Source organism: Mustela lutreola, chromosome 14 (genome assembly GCF_030435805.1).
Source record: "Mustela lutreola isolate mMusLut2 chromosome 14, mMusLut2.pri, whole genome shotgun sequence".
NCBI classification, from domain to species: domain Eukaryota; kingdom Metazoa; phylum Chordata; class Mammalia; order Carnivora; family Mustelidae; genus Mustela; species Mustela lutreola.
In genome coordinates, this window is record NC_081303.1 from 38857144 (window position 1) to 38874764 (window position 17621).

At 48.1% G+C, this 17621-nt stretch overlaps 1 protein-coding gene across 1 annotated transcript; it reads left to right on the forward strand.

Moving 5' to 3' along the window:
• The first annotated feature begins 8277 nt into the window (after positions 1-8277).
• Positions 8278-10281, forward strand: LOC131814678 (coiled-coil domain-containing protein 185-like). Its single transcript, XM_059145858.1, has one exon. The coding sequence runs from the start codon at positions 8356-8358 to the stop codon at positions 10162-10164; it is 1809 nt and encodes a 602-aa protein (XP_059001841.1). The 5' UTR covers positions 8278-8355; the 3' UTR covers positions 10165-10281.
• Positions 10282-17621: the final 7340 nt, after the last annotated feature.

A 17621-nucleotide genomic window follows, 5' to 3' on the forward strand; every position in this document is an offset into this window, starting at 1 on the left:
GCTTTCAGGAGCCTCTGGTAGTGCTTTCAGAAAGACCTTCAGGGGTTAATTACATTAAAAGTGTTATCTTCCTGACTTTTCTTTTTCATCTCATCACCTTGCCTTTTCTCCTGTTTTAAGATTCTTCCCTTTAAAGCCACCCTCAGCGCAGCACAAACCAGTTACTCAACGTTCACCCAACATTCATTCAGCTTCCTTACAAACCTAACCCTGCAGCACTGCAGCCTCTGCTTATTCGTTCAGCAAATACGTTTTCCGTCCCAGTGCGGAAGATGCTCTCCGGGCCATGGAGATCTAGGATGGAACAAACCAATGATGCTGGTCTTCCTGGAGCGCACATTCCACAGAGGGACACTGCCGTGACTCATCCCCACTCCCCATGCTTCCAGCCCGGAAAGGATGTCCTTCACCTGGGACGTTCCTGATGTTTCAGGACTTTTCTTCTGGAAATGGTTGCCATCTACCGGGTATCTCTAAATTGACAGAGAGCAGGAACAAGGTCTTAATCTTCACATCCATCATGACGCCAAGGGCAACGATTATCTGCTGAATGAAGGAAGGGCGTGTCTTTCCACAGAAACACAACCAGTGTGGCCAAAGCAGGCACTGGACGTGCTTCAGTGAGTGATGGGGACATTTTCTCAGGGGACTTCCTGGCAGAGGACTTTGTAAATATTCACAAAGCCCCCATGTGTAACCCTGCAGTGGACCTGGGACCACCAAGGACAGGGGTGGGTGCGGTCATGGGGCTGTCCTCAGTGGGAATGAGAGTTCTCAGTGGGGATGTCCATCGGGTCAGGGAGGTAAGAGAAGACTTCAAGAAGAAGTCTTGGGACCAAGACTTCAAGAAGAAGCCCCGTTCCGTTGGGGGGGGGGGGACAGTTACTGATGTTGCCCAGAACAGTGGCCATGTAGAGACCCAGATGGGTAGACCAAGGTGCCTCTAGCCACCTCCTACTGATAGTAGCCTGGCTGAGACCCTGCCCCAGCTCTCCATGTGGGTGCCCGGGCTGGAACTGGGGGGTAGGGGAGGGCCGAGGGTGCACACCCAGCTGCTAACTCCAGCAAAGGGCTCACGTACACAGGCATTATGCTACACGCAGACCCAGTGGACCACCCCGGCCAGACCCCCATGGCACAGCGGTCCCCCTTGTTCAGAGCTTCCTGAAAAACACTTTTCCTTTGAAGTTAAAAACCCCAGGCTCAAGTGTAACCAACCAGGGGAGGGAAAGACAGACTTTAAATACTCCATGCTTTTTTTCAAAGTTTTAATAAACTTAAACTTCAGAAAAACTTCAACAAAATGCCTGTTCTCTTGAGGATGAAAAAGTGACCCCTTACCGGGTACATGATGACATGCAACTCTTCCCCCCACGTTTCTACCAGAAAAACCTCTCCGGATGTTTAGCATTGCAAACTCTTTCCAATAAGATTCCAAAAGTAAGTAACTGTGCCGTTTTGTGTGTCTGGGTCACCATTAGCTCGGAAAGTGCTATTTTGACTCTTTCTTTTCTTCACAAGAATTGGCTAATTACCATCTGCTTTTAATTGCACAAAGGTGACAAATGGGAAAACCATCAAAATCCTGAAGTGCCGCTCCACTGCCAATGCCTAAAATCCTCTCCTGTCCCCCTTGACCACACTGGATTCCACAGCTCTGGTTTGGGTCCTCACTCCGCCACCACGGGGCGCCCCATCTGTGCCCCCTGTGTAGTACATCCCGTGTGTGCCCGCCGGAGGCCAGCCCCACCTGCGCGGCAGCCGCATGGGGTTGGCAGGGACCACGCTCACGGGGATGCTTCCGCATCCACTCCACCTGCTTACGTGCGGAAGCTCCCACGTGGAAGGTTTGAACCCTGTGTAAATGCTGGTCTCTATGGAAACCCGACTTTCATGGTGCCAGGCTCCTATCCCACTATTTTCTTTTTTTAAAGAAGTTTACAGACTACAGCTTTCATTCTTCGTAGGGCATGAGCCTAAGGTTTCCGCTGACCGCCCTGGGTGTTCACATGAGATTGTTTTTCCTTCACTGTTTGGTGGCTCTTGGATTGTTAATGCGTCCGTGTCTTGCGTGCGCGCTTGGAGAGTGGCTCTGTGCCGTATTTGTAGATACTGTTACTCTGGGGCATCTGTGTTCTTGGGCGAGGTGAAGAAAACATGGGGCGGGCATGAAATACTGAATTTCTGTGAAACTATTCCAAAGCTGCATTTGGAAAATTCATAATTTACCCTCATATCCAGCCAGTGAGAAAAACGCCTTGGACCCAGAAATCATCTTCTTAAAAAAGGTGATCTCAAAGGAATGCAATAGAAATATACCATGATATATATTATATATGGGGCAATTTTAAATTTACTAGTAGCCACATTAAAACAAGCAATATGTGAAATCAACTTTGACAATGTATTTTCTTTAATTTAAGAGAGAGAGAAAGAGAGAACAGGCAGGGGAAGTAGCAGGCAGGGAAAGAACCAGATTCCCCACTGAGCAGGGAGACGGATCTGGGGCTCAATACCAGGACCCTGGGATCATGACTTGAGCCGAAGGCAGAGGCTTAACCATCTGAGCCACCCAGGCACCCCAATAATGTATCTTCTTTAGTTCCTTTTTGTGTTTGAAATAGCATCTCGGGGCGCTTGAGGGGGTCCATTTGTGAAGCATCTGCCTTCAGCTCAGGTTGATCCCAGGATCCTGGGTGGGAGCCTGGCATTGGGCTCCCGGGTCAGTGGGGAGTCTGCTTCCCCCTCTCCCTCTGCCTGCTCATGCTCTCTCTCACTCTTTCTCTCAAATAAATAAATAAAATATTTTAAAAAAAAATAGGATCTCGGGGTGCCTGCGTGACTAAGTGGGTTAAAGCCTCTGCCTTCGGCTCAGGTATGATCCCAGGGTCCTAGAATCGAGCCCCGAGTAGGGCTCTCTGCTCAGTGGGGAGCCTGCTTTCTCTCTCTCTCTCTCTCTCTCTCTCTCTCTCTGCCTGCCTCTCTGCCTACTCATGATCTCTATCAAATAGATAAATAAAATCTTAAAAAAAAAAAAAAAAAGCATCTCAAGTAACCAGTATACAAAAGTGTTGACATATTTGGTCTACTCTCTCACAGTCAGTTTTTGAACTCCAGCGTGCATTCTAGAACACTTGACAGTTGGAACCAGCCACAAAGTAGCTCCAAGAGCCAGGAGCGGTGCTGAGAGAGAACTTGAAGTGGCCAGAGCCAGCTTCCCAGGAAGAACGTAGAGCATACTCCCATTTCTGAGAGTAATCTGAATTGTGTGGTCTGAGCACGTTTGCCATATTTTCCAAAACTCCAACAAATGAAAAACAGGGGTCCCAGATCTTTATTTGGCAGAAGGCCCAAATTCTGGGGCATCCAGGGAAATGCATTAGGGATTTTCCTGCCAAATAAAAAGAAAGTTGATTGTTTGCAGTATGGAGGAATGCTTGGCAGCTCAGCATTAGGAAAATATCTCTTTCATCTGCCCTGAGGGGCAGGGTGGGCATCAACTCCCCAGGGCTCCATCCAATGCCTGCCCCCTTCTGCTATGCTCCAAGCTCTCTAGCCTCCTTGGCAGCCCTCAGAGGAAATGTGTCTCCTCCCCCACCTCAGTCCAGTCCCTTCCAGGTATTTTATCTGTTGTTCCTAATCTCCAAGTATCTCATCTTCAAGACTGCTGCTCCATGGAGCTGGTCACTACCATTCACTCCTGCCCAGGCTTCTCCAGGAGGAATCCACCCTCAGGTCCTGATCCCTCGACCTCTGACCTGGCCCCTCCCGGCCCCCAGCCTCTGTCCAGGTTCACCTTCCTTTTTGCTCACCTGGATCACCAAACCGATCTCCTTGCTGGTCCCTCTCCAATCCTCACTTCTCCCCAGTTTGCCCACCACACTGCTGCCAGGCTGAGTTGCAAAACATAGACCCACTCAGGTCACTTCTTTCAGTTTCCAGACACTTCTGGACCCCTCCCTGTTGTCTACACAGTAGACAACAGTTCTATAAGTAGAACTCTCTATAAGTAGAACTCCAGTTCTCCTCAATGAGGTGTTACCAAGAACCCCAGGCTGTAGAGCAGGTAAAGCGTGAGTTGCTCCGGGGGGCAGAGAGGCAGAGGAGGGGCTGGGACAGAGGCCTCTGGGCTGCAAAGCTGCCCACCCACCGGGCCTGGGGCTCACGGCAGCTGCCGCAATCCTGGAGTGGGAAGCTCTGCTCCCAGCCAGACATGGAGGTCCTCATGGAAGCCAGGTGTGGCCACAGTCCTGGTGTCTTCATGTGGGGTCCCGGCTGCCCCTAACTTTCGTGCCAACAGCGCCTTGCGTGGAACCCTCCTGACTGACAATCCAGATGAACTCATCTTCTGAACTGGGTCTCTCTCTTCTAGGGATTCTGTTAAAGTCACTAACCACTTGTCACGTCTGTGCCCCAGATGTGGGCAAGGGCTCCAGATGACCTTCCAACCCTGTGCCACAATCAAGTTAAGACTGTGCCCTTCATTCAGTCAGCAACAGAGGGGGTTGGGAGGAGCCATCTCCAGCTCCACGAGGAATTCTGAGAACCCCCTGGGGGAAGCAAGAGGCCAAGAGCCCACAAATGGGAATTTGACTCCTTGGGCTCTTGGCCTGGCTTTGCACCAAACTTGGGTTTTTCCATTCATCCCTACACTGCTACAGTCCTACTCCTCTTGGCATAATCATAAAGATAATTCTAATATTTATCAGGCAGCAACCACATGCCAGACACTGCTGTAAGCATTTTTCATGGATTAACTCATTTTTGCTTTACAGAACGAAGCAGTGTTTACTGGACAGAACTCCCCTTTTCCAGTAACATTTGGAGCTGAAATCCACGGACGATCTCAGCAGGGATGAAGAAGCCAGAACTTGAGCAATGAAGCATCCAGTCAAGGGGACTCTACGGGTTGCTGGCAGGGCTCCTGGCCCTTGGATGCCTGTGTTCCGTCCCCCATAACCCTGTTCTGCAGTGACAGGAAGTGGCTGGTACTGGCTGCAGCCCGATTTCCAGGCAGAAAAGTTTCCTTGGTGTTTTCCAAAGCTTTAACTAGAGCTAGGACACTCGAGTGTCAGCATGACTCAGTTCATACCCAAATAGCTCTTAATTTAAATTATTGCATTTCAGATGGAATTTGATTTTTTTTTAAGTCACCTCTTAGTAAAAATTCACATCACAGAGGCATTTTTCTGGCGATGATATAAGTAGCACCAACAGAAATCTCGGGCTTCTGTTCCCATCCAAATGTGCTGATGAGTCCCTCTGAGGCTGCACTGTGGGTAACATGGCCAGGTCTCAGATTTGTCTTAAGGACATGTTATCAATTCCTACCGGGCCTGCCTGGGAGGATTGGTGCAAAGTTGGTAACTCACAGGGTCCTGCTTGGTCCTCTCCTGTAAGGAGTGACCATATTTGGAGAATATTGCCCAGAACTTTTCCCCACCGTACCCCAGACAAAGGAGCATAGCCAAGACCCACAGCATAGGATGAATAAGGAATTACCCTAGTTCTAGTCTTTTCTTAAACTGGGAAATCTGCAGAAACTTCTGTAAACCCATATATTCATTTAAGTCTCACAATTCTTAACTGAGGACATCAACATAACATTTACTAATGCACTGAAGTGCAAAGCACTTAGGGATAACTTTCTCTCACCCTCAGGACAGCTCCTCTCCTCCATTCACCTTTTCCAGAACGCCAGAGACCACATAGGTGGAGAGTGGCTGAAGACACTCAGACTCACCTTTCCAGGATCAGATCCAGTGCTTTTCCCTGGACCTTAGGGAACCTCACCAAGGAAAAATAGGCTCTCTCTCTTCCCAGATGACATGTTACTTTATATGGAAAACCCAAAAGACTCCACCCCCAAAGTACTAGAACTCATACAGCAATTCAGTAATGTGGCAGGATAAAAATCAATGCACAGAAATCATTTGCTTTCTTATACACCAACAATGAAAATACAGAAAGGGAAATTAGAGAATCCATTCCATTTACTTTAGCACCAAGAACCATAAGATACCTGGGAATAAACCTAACAAACGAGGTAAAGGATCTATACACGAGGAACTACAGAACATTCATGAAAGAAACTGAAGAAGACACAAAAAGATGGATCGAAGAATGAACATTGTTAAAATGTCTATACTGCCCAGAGCAATCTAAACTTTAAATGCACCCCAATCAAAATTCCACTGGCATTTTTCGAAGTGCTGGAACAAACAATCCTAAAATTTGTATGGAACCAGAAAAGACCCAAATCACTAAGGAAATGTTGAAAAAGAAAAACAAAAGTGGGGGCATCACGTTGCATGATTTCAAGCTATATTACAAAGCTGTGATACCCGAGACAGTATGGTACTGGCACAAAAACAGACGCACAGACCAGTGGAACAGAGTAGAGTCCAGATATAGACCCACAACTCGACAGAGCAGGAAAAAATATACAGTCGGAAAAAGACAGTCTCTTCAATAAATGGTGCTAGAGAAATTGGACAGCTTTGAATGAAACTCAACCATTCTCTTATACCATACAAAAAGATAACCTCGAAATGGATAAAAGACCTCAATGTGAGGCAGGAATCTATAAAAATCCAGAGGAGAACATGGGCAGTAACCTCAACATCAGTTACAGCGCCTTCTTTCGAGACACGTCTCCAAAGGCAAAGGAAACAAAAGTGAAAATGAGCTTTGGGGACTTCATCAAGATCAAAACTTCTTCACAGCAAAGGAAACAGTCAACAAAACAAAGAGGCAACCCATGGAATGGGAGAAGATATTTGCAAATGACACTACAGACAAAGGGCTGATATCCAAGATTTATAATGAACTCCTCAAACTCAGCACCCAAAAACCAGATAATTACGTCAAAAAATGGGCAGAAGACATGAACAGACACTTCTCCAAAGAAGACATACAAATGGCTAACAGACAGAAGAAAAAATGTTCATCATTAGCTATCAGGGAGATTCAAATCAAAACCACATTGAGATACCACCTTATACCAGTTTGAAGGGACAAAATTAATAGGACAGGAAACAACCAAGTGTTGGAGAGGATGTGTAGAAAGGGGAACTCTCTTACACTGTTGGTGGGAATGCAAGCTGGTACAGCCACTTTGGAAAATAGTGCAGAGATTCCTCAAAAAATTAAAAATAGAGTTTCCCTATGACCTGCAATAGCACTACTGGGTATTTACCCCAAAGATACAGATGTAGCAAAAAGAAGGGCCATCTGTACCCTTCGAGACACGTCTCCAAATGTTCATAGTAGCAATGGCCACAATCACCAAACTGTGGAAAGATCCAAGATGCCCTTCAACAGATGAATGGATAAAGAAGATATGGTCCATATATACTATGGAGTATTATGCCTCCATCAGAAAGGATGAATACCCAACTTTTGTATCAACATGAACAGGAATGGAGGAGATTATGCTGAGTAAATTAGTCAATTATATGGTTTCACTTACTTGTGGAGCATAAGGAATAACACGGAGAACATGGGGAGATGGAGAGGAGAAGGGAGTTGGGGTAAATCGGAGCGGGAGATGCACCATGAGAGACTGTGGACTCTGAAAAACAATCTGAGGGTTTTGGAGGGGCGGGGGGTGGGAGGTTGGGTGATCCTGGTGGTGGGTGTAATGGAGGGGACGTATTGCATGAAGCACTGTGTATGGTGCATAAACAATGAATCTTGGAACACTGAAAAAGTAAAATGAAAAATTTTTAAAACAACAAGGAAAAATAATCTCGCAAAACTGGAGAAAAGGGACTAAAAGCAATGGATGTGGGTTCAGCGGTAATTTGCTGGTGCTATTTCAGAAGTGTGCACACATTCATATTTTGACAAAGGCAGTAATTGCTACACTAGGGAAAAAATAGACTAGTCTTTTTCCTGTTCTAAAGTTTAAAAAAAAAAAAAACAGTAAATAAAACATACTGGGGCTTGCTAACTTAAACCGGCAAAAAGGTGGGGAAGTGTGTGAATGTGCTCCAGCCTCCGCTCACTTTGCATACAGGGCACCACGACCATCCCCCAGAGTTCCGTTCTGGAATGACCCCTTCACTAGATTCTTTTAAAATCCTGCTACTTGAAAGTATACAAATGCGAGGTCAATCCCTGCCTGAAATACTGGGGGATCCTAGTGCCCCCTCAGCTTTTGGGGCCCCTGATTCCTGCAGTCCCCTCCCCCTGGCCACGCAGATGCCAGAAGGCCAGTCATAGAGCAGCATTGTGAAGTGAGCAGAGCGTCACCGGCGTGGACCCGGGGGCCGGGTGTCGGAGGGCAGAGGGTGGGGTTGGGGGAGGTCCCAGCACCGCGAGCCCGGGGCCCTAGCTCACAGGCCCAGGAGCATGGAGGGCTTGGGCCGCTTCTCCCCGCGCTGCGTCCTGGCCACCGGCGGGAAACGCACGTCGGCTGCGCGGCTGCGTGGGCCCGGAGCGGGTACTGAGCCGTGCTTGGGCTCTGGGGCCACGACCCCGGGCGAGGTGAACGAGGTTGCGGCGCCCTGGCCCTACCCGCGCTGCGCGCCCATCGCGGGGCCTCGCCGGCGCCGGTGCTCCCACTCGCCAAGGGAAAGCCGCAGCCTGACCGACGTGGCCACGAGGCCCCCAGACCGCACCAGGAGGCCCAAGCCCCGAGGCCGGCACCTAGAGGACGCCTGGGGCGAGCCAGGGCCCAAGCCTCACCCTGGAGGCGGCGCGCACAGCCCAGTCTGGCGTCGGCAGCCCCACCAGCACAGCCCTCCGGCCCAGGGAGACTCGCCCTTGCCTTACCCCGAGAGAGCATACACCCCCCTGAGCGGGATCTTTGGGGTGGAGAAGGCGCAGAGTGGAGACCAGTGGGCGGTGCCGCTGTGCAGGGGTCCAGGTCACTGGTCCCTGTCCTCGGCTCCCTCAGAGAAGTCTTCCGTGCCATCTCAAGAATTCAGGGCGCAGTCGGCGAACGTGTGCGCCCATAAGAGGGACAGCAGTGATCTGCTAGAGTCGTTAGCCAGCCAACTCTCCCAGCCTTCAGTGTCCAGCAAAGAGATTCAGAGCCCGCACGCCCAGATGCTCAAGAGCAAGCTGGAGGAGGCGGTCATGTCCTCCAGGGACCAGAAGATCGTGGCCCTAGTGCTGACCCGGCTCCAGAAGGCCCAGAGGATGCGGGAGCTGCAGCAGCAGGCGGCGGTGGCCTGGGAGGAGCTGAAGCGCTCAGACCAGAAGGTGCAGATAACCTTGGAGAGGGAGCGCAAGCTGCTTCTGCAGGAGAGCCAGGAGCAGTGGCGGCAAAAGGAGCAGCGTGTCCGACGGCGGGACGGCAAAACCAGGAGCGCTCCCCGGTCTGCAGAGCATGCGGGCAGGGCGCTGCGGGAGAAACCGGATCGAGCCCGGGAGGTGGCAGAGCCAGAGCCTACGCCCCGGAGGAGGACCCGAGAGCTGCTCTTGCAGGAGCCAGAGAGGATGGTGCAAGGCCTGCGAGAGCAGGACTGCCCGAAGCTGCAGGAGAAGCTGGAGCAGGGCTCTCACCAGAAGAACCTGCCCACCGCGGAGCCCCAGAAAAAGGTCCAGGAGACCAACCTCAGTTCCCTCGTCAACTACCAGGCCCGGAAGGTCCTGCTGGACTGCCAGGCCAAGGCTGAGGAGCTCCTGAGGAAGCTGTCCCTGGAGCAGAGCTCCCAGCGGCCCCAGGAGATCCTGCAGGGCCTGCTGCACGAGCGCCCGAGGGAGCTGAGGGACAGGTCGCAGAAGCCGGAGGAGCGGCTGCAGCAGGTGCGGCGGCGCGCACAGGCCGCGGAGGAGCAGACGCGCATGCACAAGCGGCTGCTGGCGGAGCTGGCGGAGCAGAAGGGGCAGCAGGCCAGGAGCAACGTCCAGAAGGACATCAGGGACAAGGTGCAGCACATCCACGAGCTCAGCGTCCTGCGAGAGAAGAACCATCACATCCTGAAGCTGAAAGCCGAGAAGGAGGAGAAGTGCCACATCGCTGGCATCAAGGAGGCCATCCGGAAAAAGGAGCAGAGGATGGAGCAGATCTCCCGGGAAAAAGATGCCACCTTCGAGGAGTTCCAGAAGATCTCCAGAGCCTCCAGAAGAGACCACGCCCGCGCGCTGGCCAGCAGCTTCCTGGACCGGAGGGCGCGCGAGACCCAGCGCGGGGCCGGGACACCGGGCTGCTGAGAGCCAGTCGCCAGTGAACCGCATGGGGGTGAGGGAGACGGGGGCAATGGATGCCCTCTATAATCTGATTATAACTGAACACTGATTTGAAAAAGTATATAAAATAGCTGCACGTTCCTCTCATGAACTAGTTCATTGATTCATGCGGGGAGCTGAGAGGGTTGGGGATAGAAATTTGGGGGGTTTAAGAAAATGACTTGTGATCAAAGTTTCATTTAAATAGAAAATATTAGCTCTTCAGTAACCTTGGGAGCACACATCAGGCGCATTTTTCTTTTTAAGATTTTATTTATTTGACAAAGACAAGAGAAGGAACACAAGCAGGGGTGTGGGAGAGGGAGAAGCCAGCTCCTGGCTGAGGAAGGAGCAGGATATCTGGGCTTGATCTCAGGACCCTGGGATCATGAGCTGAGCCCAAGACAGACACTTAAGGACTAAGCCACCCAGGCACCTCCAGGCCCATTTTTGAAGAACTAAAGTCTGCAGGAGGGAATTCAGTTCTGGGTCATAAGTCTCTTCCTGTCCCAGAACTTACAAATTCTAATTGGTATTTCCAAGGGATGCTTTGAGAGATGACAAATAAAATAATCAATGTAAGGTGAGATGTGAGGTACTAGACAGAGCAATCTCCAAGATAGAAAAGAGATTGTGTGAATGGGTGAGTGGGGGGTAGATTTCGGTAAACAAGTGCATACTACATCTCCTCAGGTGTTTATAATGCACCTGAAAGTTTTAAAGGCTCTGAGAAGGCCTGCAGTAAAGAAATTTAATTGTTGAACCTAGAGTTTTACACAAACCGCGAACCCCTTTTTTCCTCAGATCACTCCATGAAACTAGTGTTCTGTGACATGTTTTGGATGATACTGCTCCTTCATCCAAGAGCTCGCTGGAATCTTCTGCTCTGATTCTTTGCACACTGCTCCTCTTTGCTCAGTCCTATCCAGTCTTTTGGAACAAAATTCAGTTGGAATCTATTTCTCCTCTGTCCCTCCTGAAGGAGGTAGATGATGTCATCTGTTCTACCCACATGGTGTCTAATTGACCTCACCAGCCCTGAATGAATGACTCAGCATGATTCAGGAGCATGGCATTTTCAAATTAAGGAGCCACAAGCTGAGTAGGACTTAACCCATCACGTTGCAAAGCTTCTGTCGAAAAATTAGCCAGGTTTTTCTTCAAATGTAAATTTATCTTTTGAAAAGAGAGAACGAATAAGCCTGATTGTCTTACTAGGATTTTTTGAAATGACATAAAAGATAATCTGGTCAGGATTTTGATCAGAGATCATGATGAGACTCACATTCTCACTTTTTTAAAAATTTATTATTTATTTGAGAGAGCATGGGAGTGGGGGATGGACAAGCAGACCCTCGCTGAGTTTGGTGCACAAGGCAGGGCTCAACCCCACAACCCTGAGATCATGATGTGAGTCAAAATCAAGAGTTGGTCCCTCCACAGATGGGGTCACCCAAGCACCCATATTCTCACGTAGTGGGGGCGGGACCTTCTCCCTTTTTCGTGTCCTTTCCCCTGCCCTGGGAACCCCCAGTGAGGCCTCATCAGGCCCTTCCTCCTTTGCTTAAAAAATGCTCCTATATCTTGCTTCAATTTCCACCTACTCTCTCTTCCCTCAAGTTAATCCACTGTTGCAGCCACATGCTGCATGCATTCCCGGCATTGTGGGACAGTGCAGGATGCTTCAGACTTCCTGCAAATCTAACTCCTCCTCTTGATGGGGCTGATCTGTGGAGGAAGTTACCTTACCTGAGCCTCAGCTTGCTCATCTGTAAAACAAAGTTATAATTCGTACTTGGGAGAGACGAGTAGATAATCAGCATAAGCCGCTCAGAGCAGTGCCCAGAGCCCAATGCAGACAGTGTCAGTCAAATGTTGCATTTTATTCTTGGTAATATATGTGAGTTCCTCTTTCCCTGTCTCAACCCCCATTCATCAGACCCTGATTGGTGTCTCTGAGCCTCGTTTCCATTCTTCCTCCTCTGTGAGATGTGGGGCACCTGGGCTGCTGGCCCTGACGTCACCCTTCCCAGACAGATGGTCTGCATGGAGCACGCAAATATTGGGCTGGGTGGGGCTCATCCATTCCGCGATTCAGTTCATGGCTTCCAAGCTCCACTCTCTGCTACAAGTCCAGGGTCATTGTCCAATATATCATACCCATGCTCACCACGGTGGTCAATATACAGTCAGGGAGACAGTCAAGCAGGCTGTTTTGTTTTTAAGAGTTTATTTATTTATTTGACAAAGATCACAAGTAGGCAGAGAGGCAGGCTCTCCACTGAGCAGAGAGCCCGATGCGGGCCTCGATCCCAGGACCTTGAAATCATGACCTGAGCTGAAGGCAGAGGCTTAAACCACTGAGCCACCCAGGTGCCCCAAGCAGGTTGTTTTAACCCCACATCCCTATCCTATGATTTTATGCCACTAATATTCTCTGCGCTCTCCTCCAAGAAAGAAATGCATACTGTCATTCTTTTAATCAGTTGTTGGTGAATGTGATTGGAAACAATTTTCAGTATAAAATCAGACTGACAGAAGATGGAATATACTTACTTTTCCCTATTACAACCTCAGAATAAATAATTTATTTATTACCCAGATACATATATACCCTGAAAATCATCTGTGAAACAAACACCGGCAGAGTCTGAACGTGGAAAGAAGGCCGACAGGCCATGGACTCAGGACCTGAGGAACCGTATAGCGTGAATGCCCTGGGTTCCGTTCTACCGCATGTATCCCAGACCTGGAGCGGAAGAAGCAGGCAACCCAGAAGCACCGACAAGTCTCCTGTCCCTAGCCAAACGAGGAAAAGGGCAGCCTAATAAGACAGAAAACTTTCAGACAGTAGCTCTACTCCAGCCAAATACCACAGCAAACCTAGTGGCCCCCACCCCTATCCATGCCAAAAAAGACCTCTGCCATCACAGTTCCCCGGTGCCAGTGCAGACCAAACAGGGAGCTGAGGCTGCCAACCCCCACACCCACCCACCCACCCTCACTCACTGCCACCTCCACCACAGTCACCACGACCACCCACCCCCATGCCCGTGATCACCATGACTACCCACCACCACCACCATCACCACCCCCATGCAGTAACAAGGTGCCCCTCCCTCCTCCTGCCAGGTGCTGTCAGAAAAGGCTAGTGAACAGTGAGAAGTTTTGTCGCCATCCATCCATCAGGGAGTATCCATGAGGCCTCAAGGGGAGTGAGCACTCCCACCCTCCCCCAGCAGTGATGAGGAACCCCCACACACACTGCAGGTGGCAGTGGAGCCTGGCTGGGAAACTCGACTTCTCCCTCCTCCTGGCATTAATGAGGCCTCAACCTCCCTCCTCCTGGAGCAGTGAGAGAGGAAAACAGATAAGACAGAAGGTTTAAATAAGATCTAGTCTTATGAAACTCAGAATGACCAGATTTCAACTGAAAATCACTTGTCATACCAAGAACCAAGAATATTTCAAATTGAATGAAAAAGACAACATGGGGACGACAAGTGGGAGAAATCACTAAAGATTCTACAGCAGATACAATAAAAGTTCTTCTGTAAACAATTATGAACACACTTGAAACACCTAAAAAAAAAAAACAAAAACAAAAAACTAAGTCTTGGCAAAGAGAAAGTCTCAGCAAAGAAATGAAAGGTATAAAGAATCACCAAATGGAAAGTTTATAGCTGGAAAACACAGCAACAAAAATAAAAAGCTAAGTGGATGGGCTCCACAGCAGAAAGGAAAACAAAACCACCCAATCTGAGAAACAAAAAAATTTGCCAAGGCAGGGGGAGGGGAGGGGGGAAGGTCTTGTGGACTTGTGGGCCTATAACAAAAGATCTAGTGTCACGGCAGGAAGGGAGGAGAAAGCAGGCAGGGCTCAAGGAAATAATGGCTTGAAAAATTTACAAACTTGGTAAACGAACTAACCTTACATATTCCAGATGTTGTGTGAACCCCAAAAAAGGGTAAACCCCCAGAAATGCATAGAAACTCATCTTCGTCTGTTGGGTCCATGGTCAAAGGAGTGAGACTGATATAAAGTGAAGGTCAGGCAAAGCTTTATTTCGCGCCAAGCATCAAGAATCAAACTGACCGGCCAGGGCCATCCCTTGCAAAGAGGTGACCTCTCTCTTCTTTACAGACTAGCTTTTAAGGGCAAAGGCCATGTGGTTGGGCCTGGCCACGCACAGTGACCAATGAGATTGTAACACAGAGGAAGCTACACAGTCCTGCTAGGTCACACATAAGTGACCAATTGAATTACAATTTACCCTATAGTATATATTTGAACTCGCCTATCATCTTGGTCAGAATTGGCGCCCAAAGGGCAGGGCCCATACTCCTTGGTAGCTAGAGAGACAGACACCACCGATTGGATAACTCCATCTGGCCTGACCCACCCTTGTTTTTGTGCTTTGTTACCTGGGACTGGTTTCTGGGACTTGTTTTTAAGTAAGTTCCCTGAAGGGGGAGAGGCAGGGTCAGGATGGAGCTGCTCTGGCTAAATAGGCCCTTTCATTAGTCAAATTTCTAAAATTGAAAAAAAGAAAAAATTCTTCTTTTAAAATATTTTATTTATTGGGGCACCTGGGTGGCTCAGTGGGTTAAAGCCTCTGCCTTCACTCAGGTCATGATCTCAGGGTCCTGGGATTGAGCTCCGCATTGGGCTCTCTGCTCACTGGGGAGCCTGCTTCTTCCTCTCTCTCTGCCTGCCTCTCTGCCTACTTGTGATCTCTGTCTGTCAAATAAATAAATAAAATCTTTTAAAAAAATAATTAAAAATTAAAAAAAATAAAAGATTTTATTTATTTGAGAGAGAAAGAGCATAAGAGCAGGAGTGGGGGAAGGGAGAAGCAGACTCCCTGCTGAGCAGGGAGCCTGCTGCAGGGCTCAATCTCAGGACCCTGGAAATCAGGACTTGAGCCAAAGTCAGATGCTTAACCTACTGGGTCACCCAGGCGCCCTAAAAAGAAAAAAATTATTGATCAAAAGAATGAGAAAACAAGCCACAGACTAGAAGAAAATATTTTCAAAATAGTGGCTATGTTTTAATACAAGAGAAACTCTCAAATTAGTTATCTAAGCTCCCACCTCAAGCATCTAGAAAAAAGCAAAGTACACTCAAAGCAAGAATAAAATAACAAAAAGCAGAAATCAATTAAACTAAAAACAAAAACAAAAACAGATTTTTGAAAAGTTAGATGAAATGAACAAACCTCTACTGACTGATAAAAAAGAGAAGACACAGATTCCACATCATAAATGAAACCGCAATATCACTACAGATCCTAAAGACGTCAGAAGGGTAATAACGGGGGACAACTGTATACATGTAAATTTGAGAACTTAGATAAATGGACCAAGTCCTCCACAGACACAAACTACCACAACTCACCCGAGACAAAATAGATCACTTAAACTGTCCATAACAGCAAATAAAATTAAATTCATAATTTAAAAAATCCTCCCCCCAAATTTCCAGGCCAAGGATTTCACCAATACTTAGGGGCGCCCAGGTGGCTCAGTGGGCTGAGCATCTGCCTTGGTTTGGGCTCAGGCCGTGGTCTCCGGGTTGTGGTGTTGAGTCTGGGGCCAGCTCTGTGCTCAGCTCAGAGTCTGTCCCTCTCCCTCTGCCCCTGCCCCCCGCCATGCACTCACTCTCTCTCTCTCTCTTTCTCACCCTCTCTCTGAAATAAATTAAAATCTTCAAAAAAAAAAAAAAAAGAATTTCACAAACACTTAAGAGAGCTGACACCAACTCTGCACAGCCTCTCACAGACAATAAAAGAGGAAGGACCCCTTCCTGGTTCGTATCCAGAAGATAGTGGTACTATGATACCCAACCAGACAAGGATAGAACGAAGCAAACCAAAAACCGCAAAAGGATGTGTCTCGTGAATGTAGACATAAAAGTCCCTAAGAAAACATCAGCAAATCACATGCCACAAGGACGTGGGATTTATTCCAAGAATTCAAGGCTCATCCATTCTTTAAAACAGTCACCATATCAATAACTCACGTATTTAACAGGCTGAAGAAGGAAAATCACAAGAACATATCAACAGATACGGAAAAAGCACTTAACAAAATTCAACACCCGTTCATGAGTAATCCTTTCAGAAAAATAGAGGGAAACTCCTCCGCTCAGTAAAGAGCATCTCCAAAAATTATTCTGCAAACGTTACAGCCACCAGTGAGAGAAGAATGCTGTGTCCCAGATCCGAAGCAAGGAAGGATGCCTGTTCTAGGGCTGGGTGGGGGAAGGAAATCAGAGATAAGATTAGAACAGAAGAGATAACACAAAGCTGCGGATGACAGGGTGGTCTGGGTGACAACCCCAAGGAATGCGCACAAATCTTCTAATAAGTGGGTTCAGCAAGGTCACAGAATAAAAGATCAACATACAAAAGCCACGGTCTTTCTTTTTCTTTTTTTTTTTTTTTTAAGATTTTATTTATTTGACAGACAGATGACAAGTAGGCAGAGAGAGAGGGGGAAGCAGGCACCCCCATGAGCAGAGAGCCTGAGGCGGGGCTCGATCCCAGGACCCTGGGATCATGACCCGAGCCGAAGGCAGAGGCTTTAATCCACTGAGCCACCCAGACGCCCCAAACCACTGTCTTTCTATATACTATCAGCGAACACATGGTTGTTGAAATAAAAAAAAAAAAAAAAATAGGATACCATTCACAGCTGCCTAAACTACGACACCATTCACATCTAGGTTTACTTAGACATAAATCAAACAAGACCTGTGTAAGACTTGTCTGCTGAAAACCACAAAATGTGGATGAAAGAAATTAAAGACTGACATAAGCAGGAGGCCATACTGTCCGTCGACCAGAAGCCTCAACAGAATAAAGATGTTAATTCTCCCCAAACTCACAGATTGCTTGCGGTTCCCACCACAATCCCAGGTAGGTTTGTTTGTAGATCTGGACAAGGCTAGTCTCAAATGTGCACATAACACCTCAATTTCCCAACAGGGAATGCAGTGAGAGGATCGGTCTACCCAACCTTATACCTTGGGACCCAGAATCAGGACCCTGCGATATTGCTGAGGGGATAGGTTTCACTCCTCAGCAGAACAGAGTAGAGACACCAAAAACAGGCCAGCACAAATACATCTAATGGTGTTTTTTGACAGAGATGCGAACATGATTCAGTGAAGGAAGACAGCCAATTCAACACAACATTTCTGGAACAAGTGGATATCCACAGGCAGACAGAGAGAGGGAGAGACACACAGACAGATACAGAGACAGAGAGAAGACCTTCAGCCCAAGGGTCACATCTTACACAAAATTACCTCAAAATGAATCATAGACTTAAATGTAAATTGTAATACTGTAAAATGTTTTAGGGAAGAACTTGGAGAAAATCTTCAGACTTGAAGGTTAAGCAGAGTTATTAGCCTTGGCACCAGAAACACCTTCTGT

Bases quoted from the DNA above. Each gene is read 5' to 3' on its own strand.
- LOC131814678 (XM_059145858.1), top strand. From the start codon at position 8,356: ATGGAGGGCTTGGGCCGCTTCTCCCCGCGCTGCGTCCTGGCCACCGGC.